Source organism: Eleutherodactylus coqui, chromosome 1 (assembly GCF_035609145.1).
Source record: "Eleutherodactylus coqui strain aEleCoq1 chromosome 1, aEleCoq1.hap1, whole genome shotgun sequence".
Lineage (NCBI taxonomy): Eukaryota > Metazoa > Chordata > Amphibia > Anura > Eleutherodactylidae > Eleutherodactylus > Eleutherodactylus coqui.
Window position 1 is genome coordinate 146171256 of NC_089837.1, and position 24888 is coordinate 146196143.

At 44.4% G+C, this 24888-nt stretch overlaps 1 protein-coding gene across 2 annotated transcripts; it reads left to right on the forward strand.

Moving 5' to 3' along the window:
- Positions 1-2196: 2196 nt before the first annotated feature.
- Positions 2197-24676, forward strand: TTC14 (tetratricopeptide repeat domain 14). 2 transcript variants are annotated; one of them, XR_010792654.1, is made up of 12 exons: positions 2197-2383; positions 3159-3283; positions 5231-5430; positions 5538-5622; positions 7496-7625; positions 10951-11103; positions 13309-13380; positions 16773-16892; positions 19932-20054; positions 20623-20740; positions 22144-22242; positions 23404-23539. XR_010792654.1 is itself a non-coding variant. In XM_066601549.1 (12 exons), the coding sequence occupies exons 1-12, from the start codon at positions 2250-2252 to the stop codon at positions 24176-24178; spliced, it is 2151 nt and encodes a 716-aa protein (XP_066457646.1). In that variant the 5' UTR covers positions 2197-2249; the 3' UTR covers positions 24179-24676. The 2 variants fall into 2 exon arrangements, 1 of the variants encoding a protein (XP_066457646.1); XM_066601549.1 differs by having other exon boundaries at positions 22127-22242; positions 23404-24676.
- Positions 24677-24888: the final 212 nt, after the last annotated feature.

Below are 24888 nucleotides of genomic sequence, written 5' to 3' on the forward strand. Positions count from 1 at the left end.
ATATCCACCTGTGGACATGAGGCCTAACACTAGGCTTATTCCATCACCATGGCAACAGGCCAGGCAACCTCAAATCTAATGACTTTTATATCATAACAATACAACTTATAACATTTAACCAAATGATACCATTGGCATCAAAGCGGAACATGGTACTATTGTATCCTGTCACCACTGGAAGTAGTGGTGGACACAAGATTGACTGGCCGGTGAGGCCCCCTCTTCCTGATTGGCTGCAGAGCTGGCTCCTGTGCAGGTCCTGGCAGCCCACTAACCTTCCCCTGGTCTTCCTGCTCTGTCACTCGGCGGTTTGCTGGTTCTCGGCTCCCGACCCTGATTTCCCGTCCCCGCTGTTGCTGTCACTCTCCCTGCCTCCCTGCTGTCCGTCTCCCTTTTCCCTGTATCCTCCCTGCTGCTGCTGTCACTGTCCCTGCCTCCCCGCTGTTCATCTCCCTTTTCCCAATATCCTCCCCGCTACTGCTGTCACTGTCCCTGCCTCCCAGCTGTCCGTCTATCTTTTCCCAGCCCTCAGCTCACCTCCTCGCTGCTTCGCTTGCTGCCCTCTCTCTGTCTCCATGCCTGCTGCCTTCACTCGTCGGGCAGTCTGCCTTCTACCCTCTCTGCTTCATTGTGCAGTTCCCCAGCGCTGACCACACATCAGCGCTGACAGATGATTTTTTTCCTTTTTCCTGCAACGCTGATGGGAGGCCGCCGGCAGGGACACTCGTTGCCGTAGACGGAGAGCCTGCAGAGCGGGTAGCCGACACATTGCAAGTCCTAGCAGCATGGGGGGCTAAACTTTGGCTTGGATGGAGGGTTAGGGTAAGGGTTTGTTGAAGTGTTATGGTTAAATTATTCGCTGTACATTCTTCCATTTGGACCATTTACAGCTAATAATATAAGCTTAACACTTAAACCCTCACCCTAACCCTCCATCCAAGACAAAACTCACTCCACACGCTGCTAGGACCTTCCTGCAGGCAGCCAATCAGGACCTATGGGGGCGTACCCTAGCCCTAAGCTGTCAATTTAGGTCTCCACTCATTATTCTGGTGGTGACAAGGTACAATAATACCGCAGAACACTATATACACAGATATTAATCTGCTCCATTGCAGAGTACATGGGGCCACTAACATTACGTTGGGCCACAGAATGGGAACTATAACTAAGTCATAGAAGGTGCGTAATTACTATGGGGCTACAGAAGGGGGCACTAGTACTATGGCAGACACTGAGAGGGTCACAGGGTGTAGCAGCCCGATGCAAAGAGTTTGCAGAGATGATTCATGGTTGGAAGACATCATCATGGTGGTCTGGCTCCAGACAGATGACTCCAATCCGAGGAGGTAACTTCACGATAATCACTATGACTATGTAAAACTGGCATTTTATTTATTATTTAGACCGCCTTCACACTAGCGAGAAAATCGCATGATTTGTAAGCGATACCAGAGCGTGAGAAAACGCTGAATTATGAAACCCATGATTTTCAATGACTTCATTCCCATCTGCAATGTTTCCTCTCATACGATGTTGCGAGATTCGGAAATCGCTGCCTGCCCTTTCTGATTTTTTCTCTCGCTCATGTTTCCCTATGGAGCCTTTGATTTATCGCACAAACTTGCGATATTCGTGTGATGCGTTTTTAGTATTAGCAACACCTGCTGTCGTCTATTGTGCGAGAAAATCGCAAGCAGCGGCAATACGATGCAAAAAGCAGCCCTGACAGCACATTCGTAGTTTTGCCGCATTTTTCTCGCGGCGATATCGCGCGCCAGTGTGAAGGAGCCCCTTTCAGGTAGACTATAAGGGTGGCTTCCCACTAGTGTAATTCACTGCACGCCGCCTCCATGTGACGGTCGCCATGCTTTATCTTGCACGGAATACGCTGTCACCGCACGTTCGTCTGAAAGAGCCCTTATTCTCAGCGGGATGCTGAAGGCCACCATTACTGCGAGGGCCACAAAAGGTCTGACCAAAAAAAACATTAGTGAAAAACTGGCAGGTCTGGAGACTTATAATGGGAGTGGATGGGGAGTCATGTAAAAACAGCAGCACCCTGCTTCTACTCTCTGCTGTGTAACCATAGGAACAGCTGCACTATACACGTCGCCAGCTCCTCCTCCCCCCCCCCAAGCAGGATGCGACAGTCACGTGGTGCGGCTAGGTCCGGTCACATGGTGATGACGTCACCCGCCGTCGCCCAGGCTGCTAGGGCTGCAGTGTGATGGTGGCCGCGGTGTGCCATGGATAAGGACCTGGTGCGGCAGAGCCTCAGCTACCACGGCCCCAGCCTGCTGTCCCTGCTGAGGTGTGAGCAGCATGAGCACGCCGGCTTCAAGCAGCTGCTGGGAGAGCTGTCCAAGTGGCCGCAGTACAGGTAACCCGCGGGGAGGCGGCCATATGGGAGGAGGGCAGCTGGGGCAGTGCGAGCCGGGAATGACAGACAATGACCAAAACTGCCTATTAACCCCTTAGTGACATGGCCTATTTTGAGCTTAAGGACACAACGCTTTTTGGGGTTTTTCATTTCCCCTTTTCACGAGCCATAACTTTATTTCCCGTCGCCGCGGCCGTACGAGGGCTTGTTTTTTGCATGACGAACCATATTTTTTTTTTGGTACCATTTTTGGGTGCATATAATGTAAAACATTTATTGTTTTTTTTTTTTTTTTTTTGAGAGCGCAGAGAGAGAAAACACAATGTGGCCCCCATATCGCATTCGCCATCCATGTGAAATCCCAGAGGAGTGGCGGTAGAGGATAGCAGAGTTTTTCCCATTGTCTTCAGGGTAGACCTCCCATTGCCTGCACATGGTGCGATGCGGCCGCCGAACCCGTTACAACAATGGGCGCTGTGATGTGAGGGCATGCAGGGAGATAGAACGCGCCGCCATTGTTTTTCTGCATCGCAGTGTGAAGCCGGACTAACTTGCAGAATTGCTGCAGATTTCTCCCAAGGCTAATTTCCCAGTAAACTCTCATATCAGACACGTGGCCTCGTCTGTAGGGAATCGTATGGAAGCAGTCTGTCAGGACTTGTTGCCCGTTCTTTGACAACCTTGACAGTTGCCCCATGTTCCGTGAGCAGCCATGACCAGCAGCTGTTTGCACGGACGCTTCTCACAGATGTTCTCTGTTTTTGTTTCCTGGCAGGAAGGAGAGGAATCTCGACAATATTGAAGCGCAGCAGTTTATTGCCAGGAAAGCAGACCTGCTCTTTGCCCTGTCATGGAAATCTAATGTTCGGGAAAGTACAGATTCCCAGGAATCATCAGAAGGTACGGTCACGCTTCATGAGTCACGCCCAGGGGTGGAAGGCTTTCGGGAATATTTAGGTTTCCCAAACATGAAGCCGGATTGACTTCATCAATAAAGTTAATTAATGATACGTTGTGTTTTTTGTTTATTTTGTCTTTTGGAGCTTCAGGTTCATCAGTAGTAAGGCCGGCTGCACACGGCCGTGACGGGCTCCGCCGCGTGAATTCCACGGCGGAGCCCGTCACGGCGCCCCCCAGAGACCCCAAACTTACCTGCGGATCCGGCGTCCTCACCCCCGCATGACGCTTCGGCGTGACGCGCTGCAGCGTCACGTGACACGCCGGCCACGTCACATGACAGCCTGCCGCGTGACATGACGCGGCCGGCCGTGTCACATGACGCGGCCGGCCGTGTCATGATGCGGTAGGCAGAGAGGCGATTTCACGCTATCTTCCGCTGTGCTACAGCGGAAGATAGAGTGAACGGACGGCTTCCATTGACTGCAATGGAAGCCGTCCACGCATACATCCGCGGCAAATAGAGCATGCCGCGGGTGAGGACGGGAGATTTCACGATGCGGAATTACGCGGCAGAAATCCGTCCGTGGGAAGGAGCCCTAAATGACTAGGATATCTCCAGTTTTCTATGTCCCTTCATGGGAGTCTGCACCACCTCTATGATGTCCTGTGCATATGGTAGTGTCAGGCTTGGTGATTGCAGCTATTGACATTTGCTGCCTGTCCCTTTCTCATCCGTTTTCACCTAGTAGAATAGGATATGCAGGGTCTGCGATCATCGGTCAGCACACAGACGGGCGTCCTTGTGTTGTCCAGTGTCAATTGCGCTTGAGTTTCTCAGGTGCAACAATTGTATGTTTTTGCAAAGCCAGTCTAGTTTGTATATAATTCAGTTAATATTAGGTTTAACGCATTTAATTGCCTTGTGAGATGCATTTAACTCACGCTAGTCTTGAGCCCAGGGCCTCGTGAAGCTTACGTAACTCGCATGTCTCTTTACCTTGGGAGCCGCCTGATACGTGACACTGTTGCATATACTGGGGGGAGGGGGGGAGGAGTTGCATGTTACCCTGTTTCCCCGAAAATAAGACAGTCTTATATAAAATTTTGCTCCAAAAGATTTTACCTTTTTTTTTTAGTAATTATAACTAGATCCTACGTTTACAGTAGGCTTTATAATTCAAGCATCCTTAAAAATCTTAAAACATCATTCTACACCCTCAAAAATCCAGAAAAATCATGCTAGGGCTTATTTTCAGGGAAACACGACCTTTTTATTCTGTTTTTGTAATGTAACACCGTGGCTCCAAGGGTAAAAAAAAAAAATCCTAGTGTGGCAGTTAATGTGTTAAACCTCTGTTCATCTGAAGAATTTTCAGAATCCCTAGGATAGTCCTAAGCAGTGATTATTTCTCTGTACAAGCCCCAACAGGGAAGGCGGTCGGTCATTGAGTAGGACCACCCAGTGGGATGCTATGCCCAGTGTAAATGAGTAAAATAAATGTAATGACTCTTTACCCACAAAGCTACGCACTGATCAACCAGATCTGTAAAAGCACCCTAATACTGTGTAGATCCCTGCATAGCGCCAAACATTTCTGACCTGTTGAGACATGAATTCCACTCTCAAAGTATCCCGTGGGACTTATGCGCAGTCTCATGCGCAAGAAGCTGTCATGCACTGTGGAGGGTCATTGGCTGTCGCAGTCATGTGTTGCGAATCAGATGTCATAACAGCAGTGAGTCCTGTGGAAGGACTGGATTGGCTGCAACGGATTGATCAGCTGATTAATATGCCTGGAGTTTTCCTTTTGTGTGTGCGTTAGCTCCCCATAATGTACTTGATTGCAAAGTTCTAGAATCGCTGTTTTCTGACTAACTACTAACACCATTATGTAACTTGGAATCTACAGAACACACTTTTTTGTATTTTCTATCTTTGTACTGCAGGTTGTTATGCGGTCATGCCTCCTTTGGAGCAATTCATGGAGGTCACCAGTGGTCCGAAAAGGGAACTGTTCTTCAGAGACATCGAACGTGGCGATGTTGTCATTGGAAGAATAACTTCGATCCGTGACTTTGGATTTTTCATGGTGCTGATCTCTATGGGCAGTGGCATTCTGAGAGATGTAGAACCATTAGAAATAAGTGTAGGTATTTCTATGCTCCTTTTGTCTCCAAATTTACCTGACCAGGTTAAACTTACCATCAAGATATTTTAACGCGGATACCTTTTTTTTTTTTCTTTCTTAATCAGGCATTGTGTCCTATTAGAGATGTGCCTTCTCAAAGTAACCATGGGGATCCGTTATCATACTATCAAATTGGAGATCTGATTCAAGGTAATGTCACAAACTCATTCATGTAAGGTATAACTTAGGAAAACATGTACAGTTGATCACACAACAATAAAGGGTGATCAAAAAGTTATACGTATCTCTAAGTGGTACCCATGAAACCACCAAATCATTTTGTGATAAACAAGCCCTTGCATAACTCTGTAGACAGAAAAATTAAAAAGGTTATGGGCCTCTGATAATGGTGACAGGAAAACAAATGATTAAGTTTTGTTATGCAAGAGCAGTAAAACAGGAAATATAAATTTGGTGCACCTTAATTATACTTGACTACAAAATGAGGGCTTATTCAGACGACCGTATATCGGCCGGGTGTTCATGCCAGCCGATATACGACGTCCCTCTCTGCAGGGGGAGGAGGCTGGAAGAGCCAGGAGCAGTGCTCTGAGCTCCTGCCCCCTCTCCGCCCCTCTGCACTATTTGCAATGAGGGGATGTGGGATGGGGGTGGAGCTAATTCCTGTAACTTAGCCCTGCCCCGCTTTCTCTCATTGCAAAAAATGGAGAGGGGATAGAGGGGGCGGGAGCTCAGAGCACTGCTCCCGGCTCTTCCAGCCTCCTCCCCCTGCAGCGAGAGACGTCGTACATCGGCCAGCGTGAATGCCTGTTTGATATACGGTTGTCTGAAGCCGCCCTAAAGTTCACAGTAAATGTTGTAAAAACAAAGTCCCACATGTTACGGACCTGTTGTCTCCCCCGCCCTCACCCAATTCACAGACTATATAGTTCATGTGATGTAATAGGAAGGTGTGTGGTTTGAATTATCATGACAGAACCAAATCCTGCTTTAGGCAATCTATTCCCCGTCCTCATTATCTGCCGTGTGGGGGGAGGCTGTATGGCTTCCTAGTATGGAGCATTACAGCGTTATTGGTTGCTGTTGGAGAAGCAATACCTGTAATGGCGCTTTAGTCTTAGTTGAGCTTCAGAGGTGCAGTAGATGACTTGCACACCGTCATGGGACCCCTATTGCGATCATATTATCCACAGAGATGGGTGTCAAAAGTGTTTTAGTTGATATAGGACTATGGGACAGTGCAAGAAACAGCCTAACAACTAATAGTTTATTCGATCTCTTATTTTCTTCTTTCCAGGTGCGTAAATATTAAAGGAGTTTCCAAGTTGTTGCTGTTATGGCATTTTTTTTTAAGCACACAGCTCCATACATTGTGCAGTAGCCCAAGTTGGTACTGCAGGCCGAGTCCTATTCAGTCTCGTCAATAGGACTCGGCCTGCAGTTCCAAACCGAGCCACTATGCAATGTAGCAAACGTTCCGTTTTCTACAGTAAAAGAGTTAGAAGTGGGACAACCCCTTTAAACTGCTGGTAATTATGAAAAAGTATAAAAAAAATATATACTCGCCGGCTCCGGACCCTGGCTGCTCCAGGAGCACAGCTTCTGTTCTTCTTGCTGGCTTTGTTTATAAACTGCAATCGGTGGCGCCCCAGCCGTGCACAGTGATTGGCTGCAGTAGTCGATGTGTACATCAATGATTGCGGCTTGTAAATGGAGCCAAAGAGAAAAACTGGTAATGCCATGCTGAAGTATCCAGAGCCGGTGAATATGTTCTTCCATTGCTTTTCATGCCTAAAAGCAAAAAATACAAATTTTGATAAACCCCTATAAGCTAGGAGCTTCATTAGTGTTCACTGAACAACCCCCAAATTAATTAAGGAATGGGGGGTAAAGGGCTTGTGCAACACATCTGTGTGCTGAGAGGGATCACTTCAGCACAGCACATTGCCTTTTCTAGTGCAGCTAGCTTTGTGCCATCTTGGCATCTGATAGATACCAGTTGAGAACTACGTCCACCAGTTGTATTGTGTACTGAATGCTTTTTATCTGATGCCTTTTCTAGCTGCTGTAAAGGACATTGACCGGTACCATGAAAAAATCACTCTGTCCTTGCATAAGTCTTCACTTCCAAGTCATCTGTCCCATTTAAAGCTTGGAGTTGTCACCTCTGAAGATATGCCCGAATACTACAAGTATGATTAAGACTCTTCTCTTGTGTGCGGTCTGCAGTTATATTCTTGCTATCAAAAGTACGGGGATCCCTTATGGACTCCATAGAAGTAAATGGGCTCAATGAGGATTTGTGGGTATCCACTTAATAACTGACCCTGTGTAACTGCCATAGATCTGGCAGCCAGGACTCCAGTGTGAACAGAGACTAGAGCAGGTCTCTCACTTCAATACACTGCCCAAGGCTCTCACTGAAATATGCTGCCCAAGTTTAGTACATGTCAGCTGTGTTTTGTGGGGGCACTATGATTCTTATTAATACAGGAGACTCATAATTGTGATTTAATTTTTTTTTTGCTATCTTGCTCCTGCTTTAATAAGTGCCTGTACTTTTTTTTTTCTTGTGCATTCGGCACTGATGCATAGAAGACCTAGACTCCTAAAGTCCTTAACTTGGGTAGTATATTTTGAGTGACCAACTTAAGGCTCTATTCACAGAGACGAGAGTTCTGTGCGAGTTCTGTTCATGTTCAAGATGGGCTGAAATTGCACAGGAAAAAGAACCCATTCCTTTGAATGCGATCATTCACATTAGTGATGTTTCACTAATGTCCTATTTTTGTGTGGGTCTTGCATAAGAATAGCACATGTAATGGGCGGCATCTCGCACAGCACAAGGACAGAGTATCCATGTTCAATGCGAGTTGCGCCTGAGAATTTCCGATGCAACTCACACTCGTCCTTTTGAATATGGCCAAAGAAGAAATGTAAGGGTCTGTCCCACGTGGACAGTCCAATTTAATAATGTAGATCAGCCAGTAATTATTTGATATGACCTAAAGATACACCAGTAAAGTAACATTTTAAAAGAAAGCTGTATTTGTTTCTCAGTTATTGTAACTGCTCCCTCATGATAATTTGGAGGGGGGTGGGCAAGCAGGTGCTAAACTTTGTGTTGCCACTATATTCTATTAGGGTATATTAATGGGACAGTCCTTTTAGGGTTTGTATTAATTTGCATAAGTACAGTATTTCTTTGCTTTTCGTGTAATTGGTAATTTTTGTCTGTTGCATGGCTGGACACAGCTGAAGACTAATGGTACAGCTATGCCACTAGAAGGCGGACACTAAGCAAAGCTATACCCTTCCTGCAGGCATCAAGCTAACCCAGTTTTAGCTCAGTGTCTGTAGTAAGCAGACCTCTCCTCTCACCGGTGTTCAGTGGTTACCTTCCTGACTCTGGGAATACAGGGCTGTCATTTATACTTTTTCTGTTACCCTGCCGAGGAGGGCAAACCGACTGGCATTAACCACTCTGTTGCCCGCCCTACCCTCAGGAGACAAGGAGGCACGGTCAGCTGCTAGTTTTACTTTGGCGCGCCAGCCATAGTGACCCCTAACTGGAGCACACTACTAGCGTCTTTTGGAGTTAACCTTTCCACAGTGCTCCTATTTTAAGACCCCTTCAGTATTCCTGCTTGGGGGGGGGGGGGGGGGGGGGAAGGGGGCCGCATTGCCCGCTTCCCGGAACACTTTGGAGGTTGGGGGAGGTTTGTCTTTCTGACTTGCCTGGCTTCGGGCGCTGGCCCTCTCAGGTTATGCTGCTATCCACCATCAGCCCTGTCCTCTTCCTCTCTCTACACTGCAGTGCGTGTGAACACCGTGGCGGGGATGGCGATTCTGACCATATAACTGGGTCCCTGTATTAGCATGGTGTGTACCACGTCTCTGGTGCTGAATTGCAGATCAGACTGCTCTGCACTGCCCCTTTTTCCCGCAGATGTCCGTGCCTCCCACAGTGCTCTTCCCCATGTGTGCAGCAAATAATCTAGACCCAGCGTCGGCCTACTAAGCCTACTTCTGTGGGTTGGGCTGAACATTCAATCAGGCTTTGCGGTGTTTGGAAAGGACTTTGAAGGACAAGGTAATCACTCTCTTCCATGTCAAGACCCTGCCCTGCCATTGGCTCCTGCCTCCTCTTCCTTACTAGGCCCACCTCTAGTTCTTGCACTTGGTCCTGGCTGCCTCACCACAGCATGCTGACCCCAGTAGTGTCTGCATGGTACTTCTCCATAGAGACACACCTTTTTATCCTAGAACAGCTTTGGACTGGGTAAGATCGACCTGGCGGCAATCTCCTTCTGTATTGCTCTTCCTGCAGTGCCCTAGCAGTAGTTCTATATAACAGTACTCTAAACTAGTCATTCTCAAACTTCTTCAGCCATGAAACCCTTCTTGATGCAAAAGTTTCTCGTGGAGCCCCAGGGTGTGGTCAGGGGAGGGGTTAGGGGCGTGGCTTATCATAACATATAATTTTTACCTCCATTGTTATAAAAAGGACAGGGTGGTTAAAAAAAAAAGGGAGGAACACTGGAGCACTAGATGGGCTATTGATATACATGATATTTAAAATTAACATGCTGTGGAATTAAATCCTGCACCTCATGTCGGTGTCCACACAGGTTTTGTGCAGACATTTTTCACAGCGCGTGGATGAGCTTTTCGAAATCTCATCCACTTTGCTGCTACAGCTACTGTAAATTCCACAGCAAATCCGCCCTGTGTAATAATAATGACCCCTATATTGGTGGGGCTGTTTTAGTAATAGTTGATCCCTTGTAGTAACAGTGTCACCTTTTATTGGCCCCGCGGTAGCAATCAGTGACCCCCTATTGCGTTCCCAGTAGCAATAGGTGACCCCCCTATTGCGGCCCCAGGGAGCCTCTCTTCCATGTTACTGTGCATTCGACTTGGGGGACAGATGCCTCTTGCGCGGTACATAACGGTACTTCCGCTCTTCAAGTGTGTAAGACCGCTGCATGGGCTTTTCTACACACCTTATCGAAGTTCTACTGGGTGCTCACTTCTGCTCTCCTAGTGCCTCTGTCATTCAGAGTTTTGCAGATGGCCATAAATTGACCTCATCTGTCCTTGTATGCCTTTTTCCTACTCCTGGGACTGCTCTGGAACGTCCCATGGTCTTCAGGCAACGGATGAGAAAATAAGAATTTTGTTCTTGCCGTAAAGTCTCTTGTCACGTTCATTGGGCTACACGGCATCCGCCCAGTTCGTTACTAAGAACCTTCCAGTATTGATCTTCTTGTTGGAGTGTTCTCTTCAGAGTTGTATATGGCTCTGACTAGGTTACTTTTAATGTTTCATGTCGCCTGTTTTTATCTTTCGTATCCTATTTTACTGCTTGCATACACACTGATTAGCTTGGTGCTGGTAGGAGGAGCTAACACTACTTTTTGTACAAAAATCTTATTTTCTGAAAAGCCCACTAAATAAGTAATGTCAGCAGATTATGCTAGTGATGATAAATATGTATTTCTTGTTTCTATCTAGACACAGTACTGCCTTCTCCAGCAGCAGCAACACTTATGAACAGGTCTTGCGCCAATCCGTGGCTTTTTCCAACCCATCTACTGTTGAATTCCTATTGAGTACTCTTGGAATTGATGAATCTAAGCCACCATCATTAATCAGAGGCCTTCAGAGGTAAAGTTACTAAACACAAACCAAAAGGTATAAAATGACATGATAGGTTGCAAAATTTACTGATGTAACTGCATGCTGATTTGTAGCATAACTAAAAATATCAACCTGAACCTCCACTATAATAAATCACTCGGGTTTCATAGTTTTCTAGCGATAGATCATAAAGCAGACAGTGTGTTTATTCCAGACGTTCTATTGTGATTTAATGTAGTTTGCTACTGAAGCAGTGGTCCAGATGTATGGATTCTGCTCCTAAATCCGAATGCAGTTCCGCTGACAATACATGTTTCAACCACAGAAGAATATTATTGCAGGTTTTATAAACCACAGCATGCTTAAAGGAGATGTCCCGCGCCGAAACGGGTTTTTTTTTTTTTAAACCCCCCCCCCGTTCGGCGCGAGACAACCCCGATGCAGGGGTTAAAAAAACCACCCGCACAGCGCTTACCTGAATCCCGGCGGTCCGGTGACTTCAATACTTACCGCTGAAGATGGCCGCCGGGATCTTCTACCTTCGTGGACCGCAGCTCTTCTGTGCGGTCCACTGCCGATTCCAGCCTCCTGATTGGCTGGAATCGGCACGTGACGGGGCGGAGCTACACGGAGCCGCTCTCTGGCACGAGCGGCTCCATAGAAGAAAGCTGAAGACCCGGACTGCGCAAGCGCGGCTAATTTGGCCATCGGAGGCCAAAAATTAGTCGGCTCCATGGAGACGAGGACGCCAGCAACGGAGCAGGTAAGTAAAAAACTTTTTATAACTTCTGTATGGCTCATAATTAATGCACAATGTACATTACAAAGTGCATTAATATGGCCATACAGAAGTGTATAGACCCACTTGCTGCCTCGGGACATCTCCTTTAATGTTGAGAAGGCACAGATCAGCTAAACTGACCTTCAGTGGCATGGCAGAAATACTAAACTTCAGCCACAGCTTTCACTGGACACTTGCTATTGTTTTGCTGTGTAACTTTAGAGATACAGTGGGACATATGGGTCAGAACAAAGGAAATGGCGAAACAGAGGGTAGGAGTAGAGACCTGCAACTGAGGGTGAAGGTGAAGTCTCAACTGATTGGTGAGCTCTGGGCAGTTTGGCTCTATTCACACGTTGAGGGAATGTTTTTTTATTTACTTATGCAAGAAAGCTGACATTAATACATAAACTATAGCAGTCAACCTAAAGTTCCAGTGCTACTTTTGTCCAACACTATGTCAGCGAAGATGAAAGAAAAACATAGTTTAATTTGGGCCACTGGCACATGACCAGGTCGGATCCCACATGTGGGATCCCGCAGCGGAATCCAACCTTGTGTCCGGCCAGTCACTCTCACATAGCTGTCTGGATTCTTCTCATTCTATACTAGGGATGTGCCGGCTGTCGCTCTGGCGCAGTGCAAATTATGCCATGCTGTCGCTAGGCGATGACGCGGATCCCGAAACCTTTCTCCAACATGATGATTGTGGAAGGGCCGCGGGTTGGACGGCTGTCATTGACTTCAATTGAATCTGCCTAAAAATAGAGCATGCTATGATCTTCTTTTTTTTTCTTCTTTTACTTCCCTTTCCCATGTGCGCAAAATCGCAATTGATTTCCGTTCGTGGGCAGGAAAAAACACTTTTCTATAGCATGCTACGAAAGGTATTTGCTGCGGAATCCGGAGGGGGGCGCCCACTCCGGAGTCCGCAATGCAAATCCGGTCATGTGCAGCCGGCCTTACTATTAATCTTTCCCACTTGTCTTGTTACAAAAGTGGCAGAACGCCTGCCAGTCCCTTATTGCACAGGAGAGAATACCAGTCATACAGTGTGCCAATATTAATGTCTTTTTAACTGTATTTTTGTTCTGGCAGGTAAGTTGGCCAGATGTGACCCTGTAGTGGATCGGATGCTACTACATAGCAGTTGAACACTGAGTATATTTAAACTGCAGTACGTCCTATAATTTGCGGTTTTTGCTGTATGTGCCAATTAAACTCTGCAGCACGTACACAGCGCAAAAAATGCACCAAAATAAAAGCCATTTTTGCAGCTAGTTTGTGAACCTTTTCTGCACCTCTTCACATACATGTGCACTTGGATTCAGCATTGTTTATAAAATGACACAAGTCCCACGAAATCCTAATTATGTTATATATTAGAACTTTCAGAATTCCTCTTAGCCTTCAGATTGTGCATCATTAAAATAGATAAAATCTTTCCACAGGGAGAATTTTTGTGAACAAGATTATGCTCCTCCTTTAAGAAGAAAGCAGTCCTCATCATGGGCATTAAAATGGTGAGTTTTTGTACTTTTTAATTTTTTTATTTTATTTTATTATGAACGTTCTATTTCTTGTTGGTGTCATACACCTGTATAACTCTTGCCACTAGGTGGTTTACATTAAGCAAAGACGTAGTCCCTCTTACCAGCTATACTCCTCCTGCAGGCATCGAGCTATATCCTGATCTGCAGCTCTTTTCTACTTTTATTTTAGTAGATTTTTTATCCTCCTCTCTAGCAGGGAATTGGGGATGAACTAACTTTCCTGCTTACCCCCAAGTGGGGAGGGTGAACAGTGCAGCACTAGACATTGTTTTCTTGCAGAACGGAGTAACAATGTGGACCAGTACAGCTCTAACTGCCCTGCTTCCCTCCAGCCATTGGGATTCACCGGAGTCTTTTGCCTGTCTCCCCTCCACCCAGCAACCCTTCACCAGTAAGGGCCTTCTACAGTTGTTGTTTACTGCATATTAAACACGCACGTAATGCATAACAAACTTTACATTACTTTCAACGGTGCCTCTCATATATACTGTGCGGAATGTGCACGACAATGCACTATCTTGGCGCGTATTGCGCATGCATACACGCCAAGATGGTGTATGGGGATTTGTTGGCACACAGCCTCTGGAATCCTTCTCCTGCGTTCAGCCTTATCATGAACTCGTACATCTCTTAGTAGCCTCTACTGTGGAATGCACATTTTCAGCCATCTTCCTTCAGTGGTGTTCCAAGTGATATCTGCAGTCACACTCTTTGACTGTTTTCCTGCTTTGCATTAGGTAGGCACTGTTCTAGGGGTCTCCCACATACTTTATCCCCCTCCCTCACATGTGAAACCCTCAAACAGATTCGGTCCTTTAACCCCTTCCCGCTGCAGGGCGTAAGTTTACGTCCTGGGAGCGGGGTACTTCCCGCAACAGGGCGTAAACTTACGTCCTGGAGATAGCGCTGGATCATATGTGATCCAGCGCTATCCCGCAGCGGGAGCCGGCTGTCAGTCACAGCCGGCGTCTCGCTGCAGCAGCGGGGGGACATCGGAGATGCGCCCGCCACTTTTAACCCCTTCCCTGCCGTGATCTAAGTAGATCGCGGCAGGGGAAGAGTTCACAGCGGGAGCGCGGCTCCCTCTGTGTCTCCGGCCAGAACTCGCGATGTCATCGCGAGAGCCCGGCCTGTCACCATGGCAACAGGATGCCAGACACTGGCGTCCTGTATTGCCTATGCCTGAGATCGCTGTATGAGCGATAAGGCATGGGAGAGCAGTAGCTCTGCCATGCCTTATGACAGCGATCATCAGGGCAGTGATTAAAGTCCCTCAGAGGGACACAAACAGTATAAAAAAAAGAAAGATTTAAAAAATGAATTTAAAAAAATGTAAAAAAAAGAGTAAAAAAAACATTTTTTATGCTTTTTCTCAGATTAGCATAAAAAAAGGTAAAAAAAAAATAAAACCCCACATATTTGGTATTGTCGCATCCGTAACGATGCGTACAATAAGTTGCACATGCTTTTGACTGTGCACCGAAAAAAACGCCAAAAAAAAAGCTAAAAAACTGAGGCAAAATGCTAATTTTTAGCATTTTGCCTCACTAAAAACGCAATAAAAGTGATCAAAAAAGTCGTATGTACGCCAAAATGGTACCAATAAAATCTACAGCTCGTCTCGCAAAAAATAAGCCCTCATAGAGCTCTGTACATCAAAAAATAAAAAAGTTACGTGACTTTGAATGCAGCAATTTAGAATAGAAAAAAGATTTCCAAAAAAAAGGGTTTTTATTGCAGAAAAGTGGGAAAACCTAAAAAAAATGTTAGAATTTTGGTATCGTTGTAACCGTACCGGTCTGCAGAAAAAGTGGAAAGTCTCATTTATGCTGCATGATTAACGGTGTAAAAAAAAAAAAAAAAAATCTATGGTAGAATTGATGCGTTTTCTCTCTCTGCTATCATTAAACAAAAAAAAAAAAATTTACAATATAGTCTATGTACCCAAAATTGGCATCGATAAAAACTACAGTTCGCCACGCAAAAAACAAGCCCTTATACGGCCGCGTCCACGGAAAAATAAAAAAGTTATGGCTTTTGAAAAATGGAGATGGAAAAATACCAAAAAATCGCTTGGTCCTCAACGCCAAAATAGGCCATGTCATGAAGGGGTTAAGGATCAAGTCTCTCTCACCTTTATTCCTAAAGCAGTTACTTGTCCCTGGTAATCACAACTGTCTGCCTACCGCCAGCTAGTCTGTCCATAACGGTTAAAGGGGTTCTGTCATTTAGAGAAAAAAAAATTCTATACTTGCCTATTCCTCTTCAGGCAGTTGTCTTACTGCATCTTCACCTCACCGATCTACCCCTGGCTCCTCCGGTCACCTCACCTTAAGCCGGCCGGATCCTCTTCCTCCTTTTTTGGAGTGTCTATTCTCGGCAGTCTCCTTCCGGCAGGTCAGTGTACGTTGCGTCACTACTGACATAGCGTTTACTGCCTAGCAGAGAATGCCGAGCTATTGCTGAGACTGCATGCATGCTGTGTCACCATCAGTGTTCATATACTATTGCAGCGAGACAGCGCACATGTGCAGTTTCTGCAATAGACCGGCACTCCCTGCTAGGCAGTGATCTTGCGTCACTAGTGACGTAGCATACATGGCCTTGCAGGAAGCGGAATACCGGTAATGTACGCTTCATCTCAGGAAGAGGAGGATCCGGCCGACTGAAGCTGATGTGACTCGGGGGACTGGAGGAGCCAGAAGATTGGTGAGAAGATGCAGTACAAAGTTTGCAAGCTCTTCCTAGTCATCCAAACACTTTCCAGGCGTACAGAAAGTGGTTTCTTGGCAACCACCGGTGGACTTGTCGCTTATATGAGCCCACTAGGAGTAACTAGCTGCCCACTCAACATTTTTTCTTTTTCCCACCCCTTGGGTACTGATCTAGAACGTCCCAAGGTCTGTTCTGTCCCCAATGACACGGACGAGAAAGCAAGATTTTTGTTACTTGCTATAAAATCCCTTTCCCGTCACATTTGTTGGAGGACACAGCACCCACCTTGTCGTTACTACTTTACTAGCACTGCTGGTCCTTTCCAAATCCGGGACCCTCAGTCCGTCCTGGTTTTTTTAATCTAGGACTATTTGTTTCTAGTTATCGTCTGTATTGATCAACTTCATGTGTTAATTTGTTCTCTCCTACAGCTTACATCCAAACTGATTAGCTCAGGGCCTGTAGGAGGGACTAACTTTCTTTGCTTAGTGTCACCTCCTAGTGGCAACAGCTACACTCAAGGTTTTGTGTGTCCCCCAATGAGCAGAACGAGAAACCGTTTGTTTTTTTTGTTTGTTTTTTTACAGTGACAAATTTTGTTTATTGCTATATTATCAAATTCCTTCACAAGCATTTATTTGTAACAGTGTGAAGATGGGAGTTGATTACTTTAAGCTGGGCCGTCATGTTGATGCTATGAATGAATACAATAAAGCTTTGGAAATTGATCCCAAAAATGTTGAAGCTTTGGTAGCACGAGGTGCCTTGTGAGTATTTCATGACTTCAGCCTGTGTTCCAAATGTGTGAAAGATAATTTGGGGGTGGCAGTAGTATATGTACTATACTTTTATTTGATGTCTATATAGGCAGTGTTAATCGCAGACGGAGCTGTGTCATTTAGTTTATTTGAAATTTGAGCAGTAAAATGTGATCTTGTTTAGTCCTGTGGAGTAAGGCTCCTGACACCCTGTTCTTTTAGATTGGGGCCAACTGCTCTAAGTTCACTGATGACTATATACTGGCCATTTGCACTACTGAATTAGTCTGTCCTCATGTACAGAGCCAGGCCATGATGTTTCTGTGGCTAAAAATGATTGTGGCATAAGGCAAGCCGTTTTTGCCATATGCTGCTCCTTAACCCCTTGAGTGGCACGCCCGGAAAATTTCCGGGGACGAGCTCCACTGCTCATAGCAACATAGCCCGGAAGATTTCCGGGCTATGTATCACTATGGGAGCTACAGAGCACAATGCCACAAGCTGTGACAGTGTGCTCTGCCTGCACAGACCCACACAGAGCAGTGCAAGGGCTTTGAAAAACCAGCAGAAGATATTGCAGACATGTCGGCAATGTCCTGCTTTGTTTACAAGTTGCCATAGAGACCATCGGCTTGTCAGAAGCAAGCCGATCTCTGTGGCAGGGAGAGCTGGTTGTTAGCTGTCAGAGGACAGCTAGGTACTAGCTCTTACAGCAGAGATCAGAGAAAACCTCCGATCTCTGCTGTGTTAACCTTTTACATGCTGCAGTCTATGTGACTGCAGCATGTAAAGGGCTGTCACTGCAGCATGTAAAGGGCTGTCACCATCGGACCCCCAGAATGTGATCAGGGGTCCTGATGGGTCCCTGTGGAAGTCCCCTAAAGGGACAAAAAAAAAAAATTTTAAAAAAATTTAAAAAAAAGAGTAAAAAAATTAAAAAAAAACACTTGTCTCCCTTTACTTTGCAAAAAATCAAAAATACAATCACACATGTGGTATATGTGTGCGTCGTAATGACCCAGAGAAGGAAGTTAATACATTATTTAACCCCTTAATGACATGGCCCCTTTTTTTCTTTTTTCCCCATTTCTTTTTTTCCTCCCCCCTGTTTAAAAAATCACAACTTGTCCCGCAAAAAACAAGCCCTCATACGGCCATGTCAATGGAAAAATGAAAAAGTTATGGCTCTTGAGACGCAACTGCAAAACTAGTTGAAATTCAATGATTAGACCATTTTAAAAAACCTGCCCTGGTGGGCACGACAGGGTGGTAGGAAACCTGCCACTCAAGGGGTTAAAGGAGGTGTGTGATTGTAAGAAAAAAATGGTTAACAGCTGGGCAAGTGATAGAATAAGAGAGGAAAAAAAAAAAAGAATACCCAATAGAGCCACTCCCACTGCCCCGACATCCTCCCCATCTGTGGATGGGCGTCAGAAGTCAGGCGATGGCTGCGGCCAACCAGAGGCCACAGCGTCGTCATCCGAACTCTCACATCCTGAGCGCCATGATCCCAGGAGTACACTGTGGCCTCTGATTCACCTCAGCAGTCGCCTAACTTTTGACAGATGTCCGCAGACGGGGAGGAGAAATGGGCAGCAGGAGCAGCTCAAGTGCATACTGGAGGCCAAGGAAAGGTGACTACACTGTCTTTTTTTTCTTTTTCAATCACCTGCCCTGCTGTTCTCTGCTGGAAAGAATAAAATAAAAAAAATTAGTGAATAGCTCCGTAATACAACATGAAGCACCTTTTTCTCAGATTAATATGAAATTCGTCATGGAACAGCTTTGTTTGCCTATATATGAAATTGGAGGCATTCAGAGGAACACTAGGAACGCATAAAAGTCTTGGTGCCGTGTTACAGCTACTGTAAAATGCAAAACAGAAGCTGTAATATCACTGTCTGCTATAAGCCTAAAATGGCCTTTTAATTTCTCTTACTATGTAAAAAGGTCAATTCTGAATGCATATTCAACCAATGCAGCTCTGTAGGAAGTTGGAGGATGACCATTTGTTTGACAAATGATTAGTTTTATGTATGAACCACCAATTTTAATTAACCCTAAAGAACATTTTTATTGTACAGTAACACTTTAATTATTTTCATAAATCAATAGTACAAGTAAAAATAAACTTTGTAATATATTGTTTTGCTAGAAAATAATGGCTCTTTCTCTAGTTATCAGACTCCCCTCCTCCTTCCATCTCCCTGCCTCCTGCACTCATCACGCACTTAGAATTTACCGCTGAAATTGGTTTTTGGCGAAGACATGTTAGCAGCTCACTAATGAATCTGTTAAAGGTTCAGTCCATAGAAGTCTATGGGAAGTGGAGGGAGCGGCTAAAGACTGACAGACGCTGCTGCTAGTTCTAGTAAAGCCTAAGGCACACAACGCTCAGAAGCACATCCCTATTTTGTCTGCAGTTGATTTTCATCTGCATATAAAATCAGAATGGTACATGCTGTGTTGTTTGTTTTTTTGGTTTGTTTTAATGCGATCCGTGTAGAAAAACAAAAATTGTAGGATTTGGAACATTGATTACTACAGGTCCTTGTGCTGTCGGTTTAGTCAGAATGTAGACTCATACAGCACATGGATTGAAAATACGGTCATATGCCTCAGGCCTAAGTCTTCTCTCTCCTAGCCCTGGATTAACAGCTACACTGCTCAGTACTGCTGTATAATGTCATCTACGCTGCTGCTTCTGAGGTTGTAGTACAGAGAGGTAGAAGAGCAGGATCTCCTTTTCGGAGTTCTGTGTATGGGAGTCATAGCAGCTAGTCTCCACTCCCGCTTAGAGCTGAGCTCAGAGAAACCTGACAATTCGAGATGGAGCTTGCAGAGATGCAAGCCATAATGGCCGGATATAGTGTTACTTATCACGAACACAAAACTACTGATGCCTGAAAAAAGTTGCTCTTCAATCATCTTGTGTGTCACCTGTATACATTTAAAGCTCGAATTATGACAACTGTTCAATGTCAAAGGGGTTTAAGGTGTTAGACTTGCTTATGATTTTTAATGTATTATGTTTACTTTCTTTCTTAGATATGCTACGAAAGGCAGCTTAAATAAAGCGATTGATGACTTTGAAATTGCCTTAGAAAACTGCCCAGTGCATAAGAATGCAAGAAAATACCTTTGCCAAACCCTTGTGGAGAGAGGTGGACAGTGAGTATGCTTTAAAAGGAGTTTGATTTGCCTCAAAGAACACTTACCAGATCTCATTGATAAATCTGGGTCCATAAATGCTTGTATTCCCTATAAAATAGCAACTCTTTTTGGATTCTGCATTGTGATGGTCCTCTGTCTTATCCTCCTGAATAATTGTGAATAAATTGACAAATGTGTGTTCTTGTACAGTCTAGCACTGTCGTTACTAATTGGACAATATCGGTGTAGCAAGACGCACCTTAATAAATGTTTAGGATTTATAACGGGGAAATGGCACAGCAGAGATCTAAGAAAATATTCTTCGGACTTGTTGCTTTATGGGGAATCCAAGTATTTACTAAAGCTGATTTCAATGTAGCAGGTTTCTTATGTTTATCATTTCTCTAGAACTACTTCAGTTCTCCAACAGTAGTCAACGTGTTTGACTGGAATATCAACTTTTATCCACTTTTAGTTTTACGTTTTCCTTTTCTTTTTTATCTGTTTACTTTGAAATCTTGCTAATAATATAATCATCTATATTAGTCTGTTTTGTTAAAAAATTAATAAGGTGACATAATTGCAGGCTGGAGGAAGAAGATAAACTACTAAATGCAGAGAGTTACTACAACAAAGCTTTGACAATAGACAAATCCTTCACGGAGGCTGAGGAGGCACTGAACAAAGTGCGCCAATGTATACAGGTGATTCTTTATTTTCTCTTAAACATGCAATGAACAGGAACAAATCTAATGACTATGCCTGATATTCTGTAGATTGTTGGACTGCTATAGGGACTTTAATGCAAGGTGCTGTTTCTTCTCAAATGGCCTGTACATTTTCTTCTATCCCTCTAAAAAGCTGTTGCCATCTTGTGCATTAATAACATCGCCTCTGGAACACTCGCCTATCTTGGGAACAGAGGTGGCCTCAGGCTGTGATTGAATGCAGAGGTGGCAGAATTAACGAAAACAAACAAGCTCACTGTGCCATGGGAGTTACAGAAACGCCATAGCCTAGCAAGCTGTGCTGTTCCAATTACTTCCATTCAGTTAGGTTTTGGAAATGGCATAGCACAGCGAGCTCAGCTGTTTCTGTAATCTCGGCCACCTCTGCATTCAATCAGAGCTTTGGTGCAGTGGCTGGAGGCAAGCTCGCCAGGCGGGTCAGGGGACATTTGTTCTCAAGATGGGTTCAGGTTCTGGAGATGGGACCCACATTTATGACCTATCCTTTAGACATGCCATGAATGTCTATGATGGGAGTAGCCATTTAAGTAAAGGCTTAAGAGCTGTATTTGAAATTCTGGTTATGGTACAAAATTAAATATCATTGATTGCTACCGATACTGTCGATTATATTGTTTCTTTGCCTTACTTGTACAAACTCTGCTTGGGGGGGTAGGGGACTCTTGTGAAATGGTCAGCTGATCAGAGGACCTCCAAGTGGGGAGCACCTCTAATTTGTTCAGGATGGGGGGGGGGGGGTAATGTGTGAAATCCCAGTTTAACTACATCAGAAATAAAATGTGAGATTCACCATAAGCTGACAGGTCACTTGTACATTGACTACAAAAAATTTTTTTTCCCTCAATTGTCCATTGCTTCCTGTAATACTGATGATGTGTCTCTTTGTGTCTCCTCCTGCCTTGACCTCTTGGTGTTGCTGATATGAATATCCATTATTTCTGTTCCTATTTTGAAAATGGACTGTAATTCCTAAACTGCCACCTACAATGGACCCGGGTCAATATCAACTGGTTTGTATAAACATATTCTCAATTCCTGCTAATTTTTACTATCATTTTGGTCTGTGGACCTTTTTTTTGTTCTTATGGCCATGCTAATAATGCCTTTAACTCCAATCCTGTTCTGAATTATTGGCCATGTATATCATGATATTCCGGCAATACATAATGGGCTTAATGTGGGCGTTCCTGCTTATCCACTTTTTGTCCTTTATTTATCTTTGACCTTTTACAACGACTAATATGGCTTATTGTGGTTTTTATACTGTGGGTGGTGGGACTGCTGAATGTTACCTATAAAATGAATGCTATAACAATATATTTTTGATAACTTGATAAAAAGAAATCTTTGGAAAAAAGAGAGAAACAACAAGAAGAAGAAAAGGAAGAAAAGGCTAAAGAAAAGAAAATAGAAACCAGTGCAGAGAAGTTACGTAAACTCCTAAAAGAAGAGAAAAGGTACCAATATTCAATCATCTTTAAGGGATCCAGATCAACTGATCTCTACATCTACGTTTAAAGAGGGCCTGTTATGTCCTCTCGTCATTGGGGATGGTTGCATAACTTTGTAGACACCGCCCTGCTGACTCCAATGATGTCTCTCTTTTCTCTACTCCTTCCCGTTGCTTCATAGGGCTGTTCTTTGTTTTGTTGTGAAAATGATAAGTGTGCAGTTCCAATACCTTGCTGTCGGTCAAGTCTGACATCACCCATTGATGGTCAGCAGTGGGGATTGTCCATTGACTTGGCTCTGGGAACTGAGATTAAAAAGAGACTTTATGGGGGAATGGGAGAGGGTAGAAAGAAAAGGGAGACTTTACTAGAGTCAGCAGGGGTGCTGCTACAAAGCTATTCAGCCCCTCTCTCTTCCAGAGGACATTATAGGTCCTGCTTTAAAGGGGATGTATGAAACAACCCCTACCCATATGACCTACCATCATAGCAGTGAGGTCCCCTGCTAAAGAACCCCTTCTATAAACAAGAATGGAGAGCCAACTGGTATGAGCGGCTTCTATTTTGACTCGAGACATCATCACATTACATGTACAGCATTCATCTGAATTGCTGTCATGTACTATTACACTTTTTGCTGGTGAAGGAAAAGTACTTGGCTAGCTGCACCTTCCCTGGGGTAAAAAAGTTGTTTGTGCCATGTTCTGCACCCAAGGCAACCATCTGATCAACCTGACAGCTGCATTTTGAAAGGGGATGTCTCAGAGAGGATGACCCTTTTTTAAAGAACAATTCTTGAGCATTAAAGGGGCTGGGTCATAATGACGTTCTTAAAATTTGTAATAGAATTTGTGAAAATGTAGTCCAGAGAGCAGATCTCCCCACACTTGAGATCTACATTTGGTGACAAAAATTTGCATAGTTTTGTTAGGGATTTTCCCCTCTTCCTGGTGCCACTCAGTTCCCAAATAGTCTATTAGGTATGTAACACATGCATTGGTAGTAGTCAGTGTTTTTACCTGTACTGTGTCCAGTTATACTGCTAAAGTAATATTTTTACTTCATCACTGAAGTTCTTGCTTTCAAGCAGTCTCAAGTTTGAGCTATGCCTGGTTCTTAAAAAACGTTTGCTAAGCTGCTTTTATCAATTACCATTTATGATGATAGGAAGAAGAAACGCCAAAGATCCTCATCATCCTCATCAAGTGCTTCATCTTCAAACAGCTCTTCATCCTCTACTAGTTATAAAAAACACAAGAAAAGGAAGAGGAGTAGAAAGCATTCCACATCTTCGAGCCGCTCAAGGAAGCACTCATCCAGTGTGTCGACTCGTGCAGATGAACAGCTTACCCCACCAGTAGACACTTTGGCCTCTTTTCTGAAACAAGATCATCTCAGAATATGTGACAATCGGGAGAGGCCTCAGAGAAAATCCCAGGAATTCAAAACAAGGAATCGGTCCCTGTCGTCTTCTTCCTTGGAGTTCATAGATCCTGCTGGAGGTAGGTCTGAAGATTCGAGAGATTCGTATTGTAGTGCAAAAACTCATGCTAGTGGTGGCGCATCAAAAAGTGTAGCCTCCGCTAGTAAGTACAGACCTGGTAGAAGAGACTCTACAGACTCGTACAGCAAAAGAGCAGAGGGAAAACACAGGGATGATTCTGCAGATCATCATAAAGACGCCACAAATTTATTTAGCCGAAAGTCTGATTCCTATCAAAGTAAGTATTCTAGGCCTGATTATGGAACCAGTGAAAGAGGGTCTAGTGGTGGCGGCAGTAGTAGAGCAAATGAACAGACTCTGCAAGGAAGAACAAACACATCTCATAAAGGACCCCCGAATGGCAATGCAGCTGCCAGTAAAGAATTACCTGGCAATTTATTAAATATTCTCAACCAGATTGCTGAGTTTGAGAAGGAAAAAGGAGTCAAGCAGAAATAAAAAAATGTTAAACTGGGCCATTATTCTGAAAGATAAATATATTTTCTGGGTTTATAACATAATTCAGATGTGTTCGTTTTTGTTTTTTTACATCTACAGAACGCCTATGTCTTTGTTTTCACAAAGACCCTGTACTGTGATTATGCCATATTTATGTTTTGTCTGTTATACTACTGTGCACAAAGCCTCTATAGGGTGCTTTCAGGCATAACAAGAAATTCTGCCATTGCAAATTCCATGTGCCTTGTATGTGGATTTTACACGCAGCAGAATTTCCTGCCTCGTATGAAAGCACTCTTACATGCACAGCAGAATAAGTTGCATCACTAACCCAGAAGTGAGCAGCTAGCTTATTTACCACCATTCAAACAGTACTACACTATGGTCAACTGTCTTTTGTGCTTTTTGTTGTCTTCTCATAGCACAGCGGTGTGTATCACCTGTAGTGCAGTATTGTTTGTTACCTATGTTTTAATAAACTCCAGATCATAATGTGAATCCCGGGATTCTGCTTCTTTTTATCTTCTCTACATGGTGCGATCAAAGGTATTTGAAGGCTTGTCAAAAACTTTACTTTTTTTACATGTATAGCTGCCTGGACATTGGGGAAACGGTTTACTACACAGTCTTCCTGTCCTGGCACAGAAATTGATATATTAAAGTAGTTCTCAGCATTTAAGAAAATCAATCAACATCTTTTCACAGCCCTC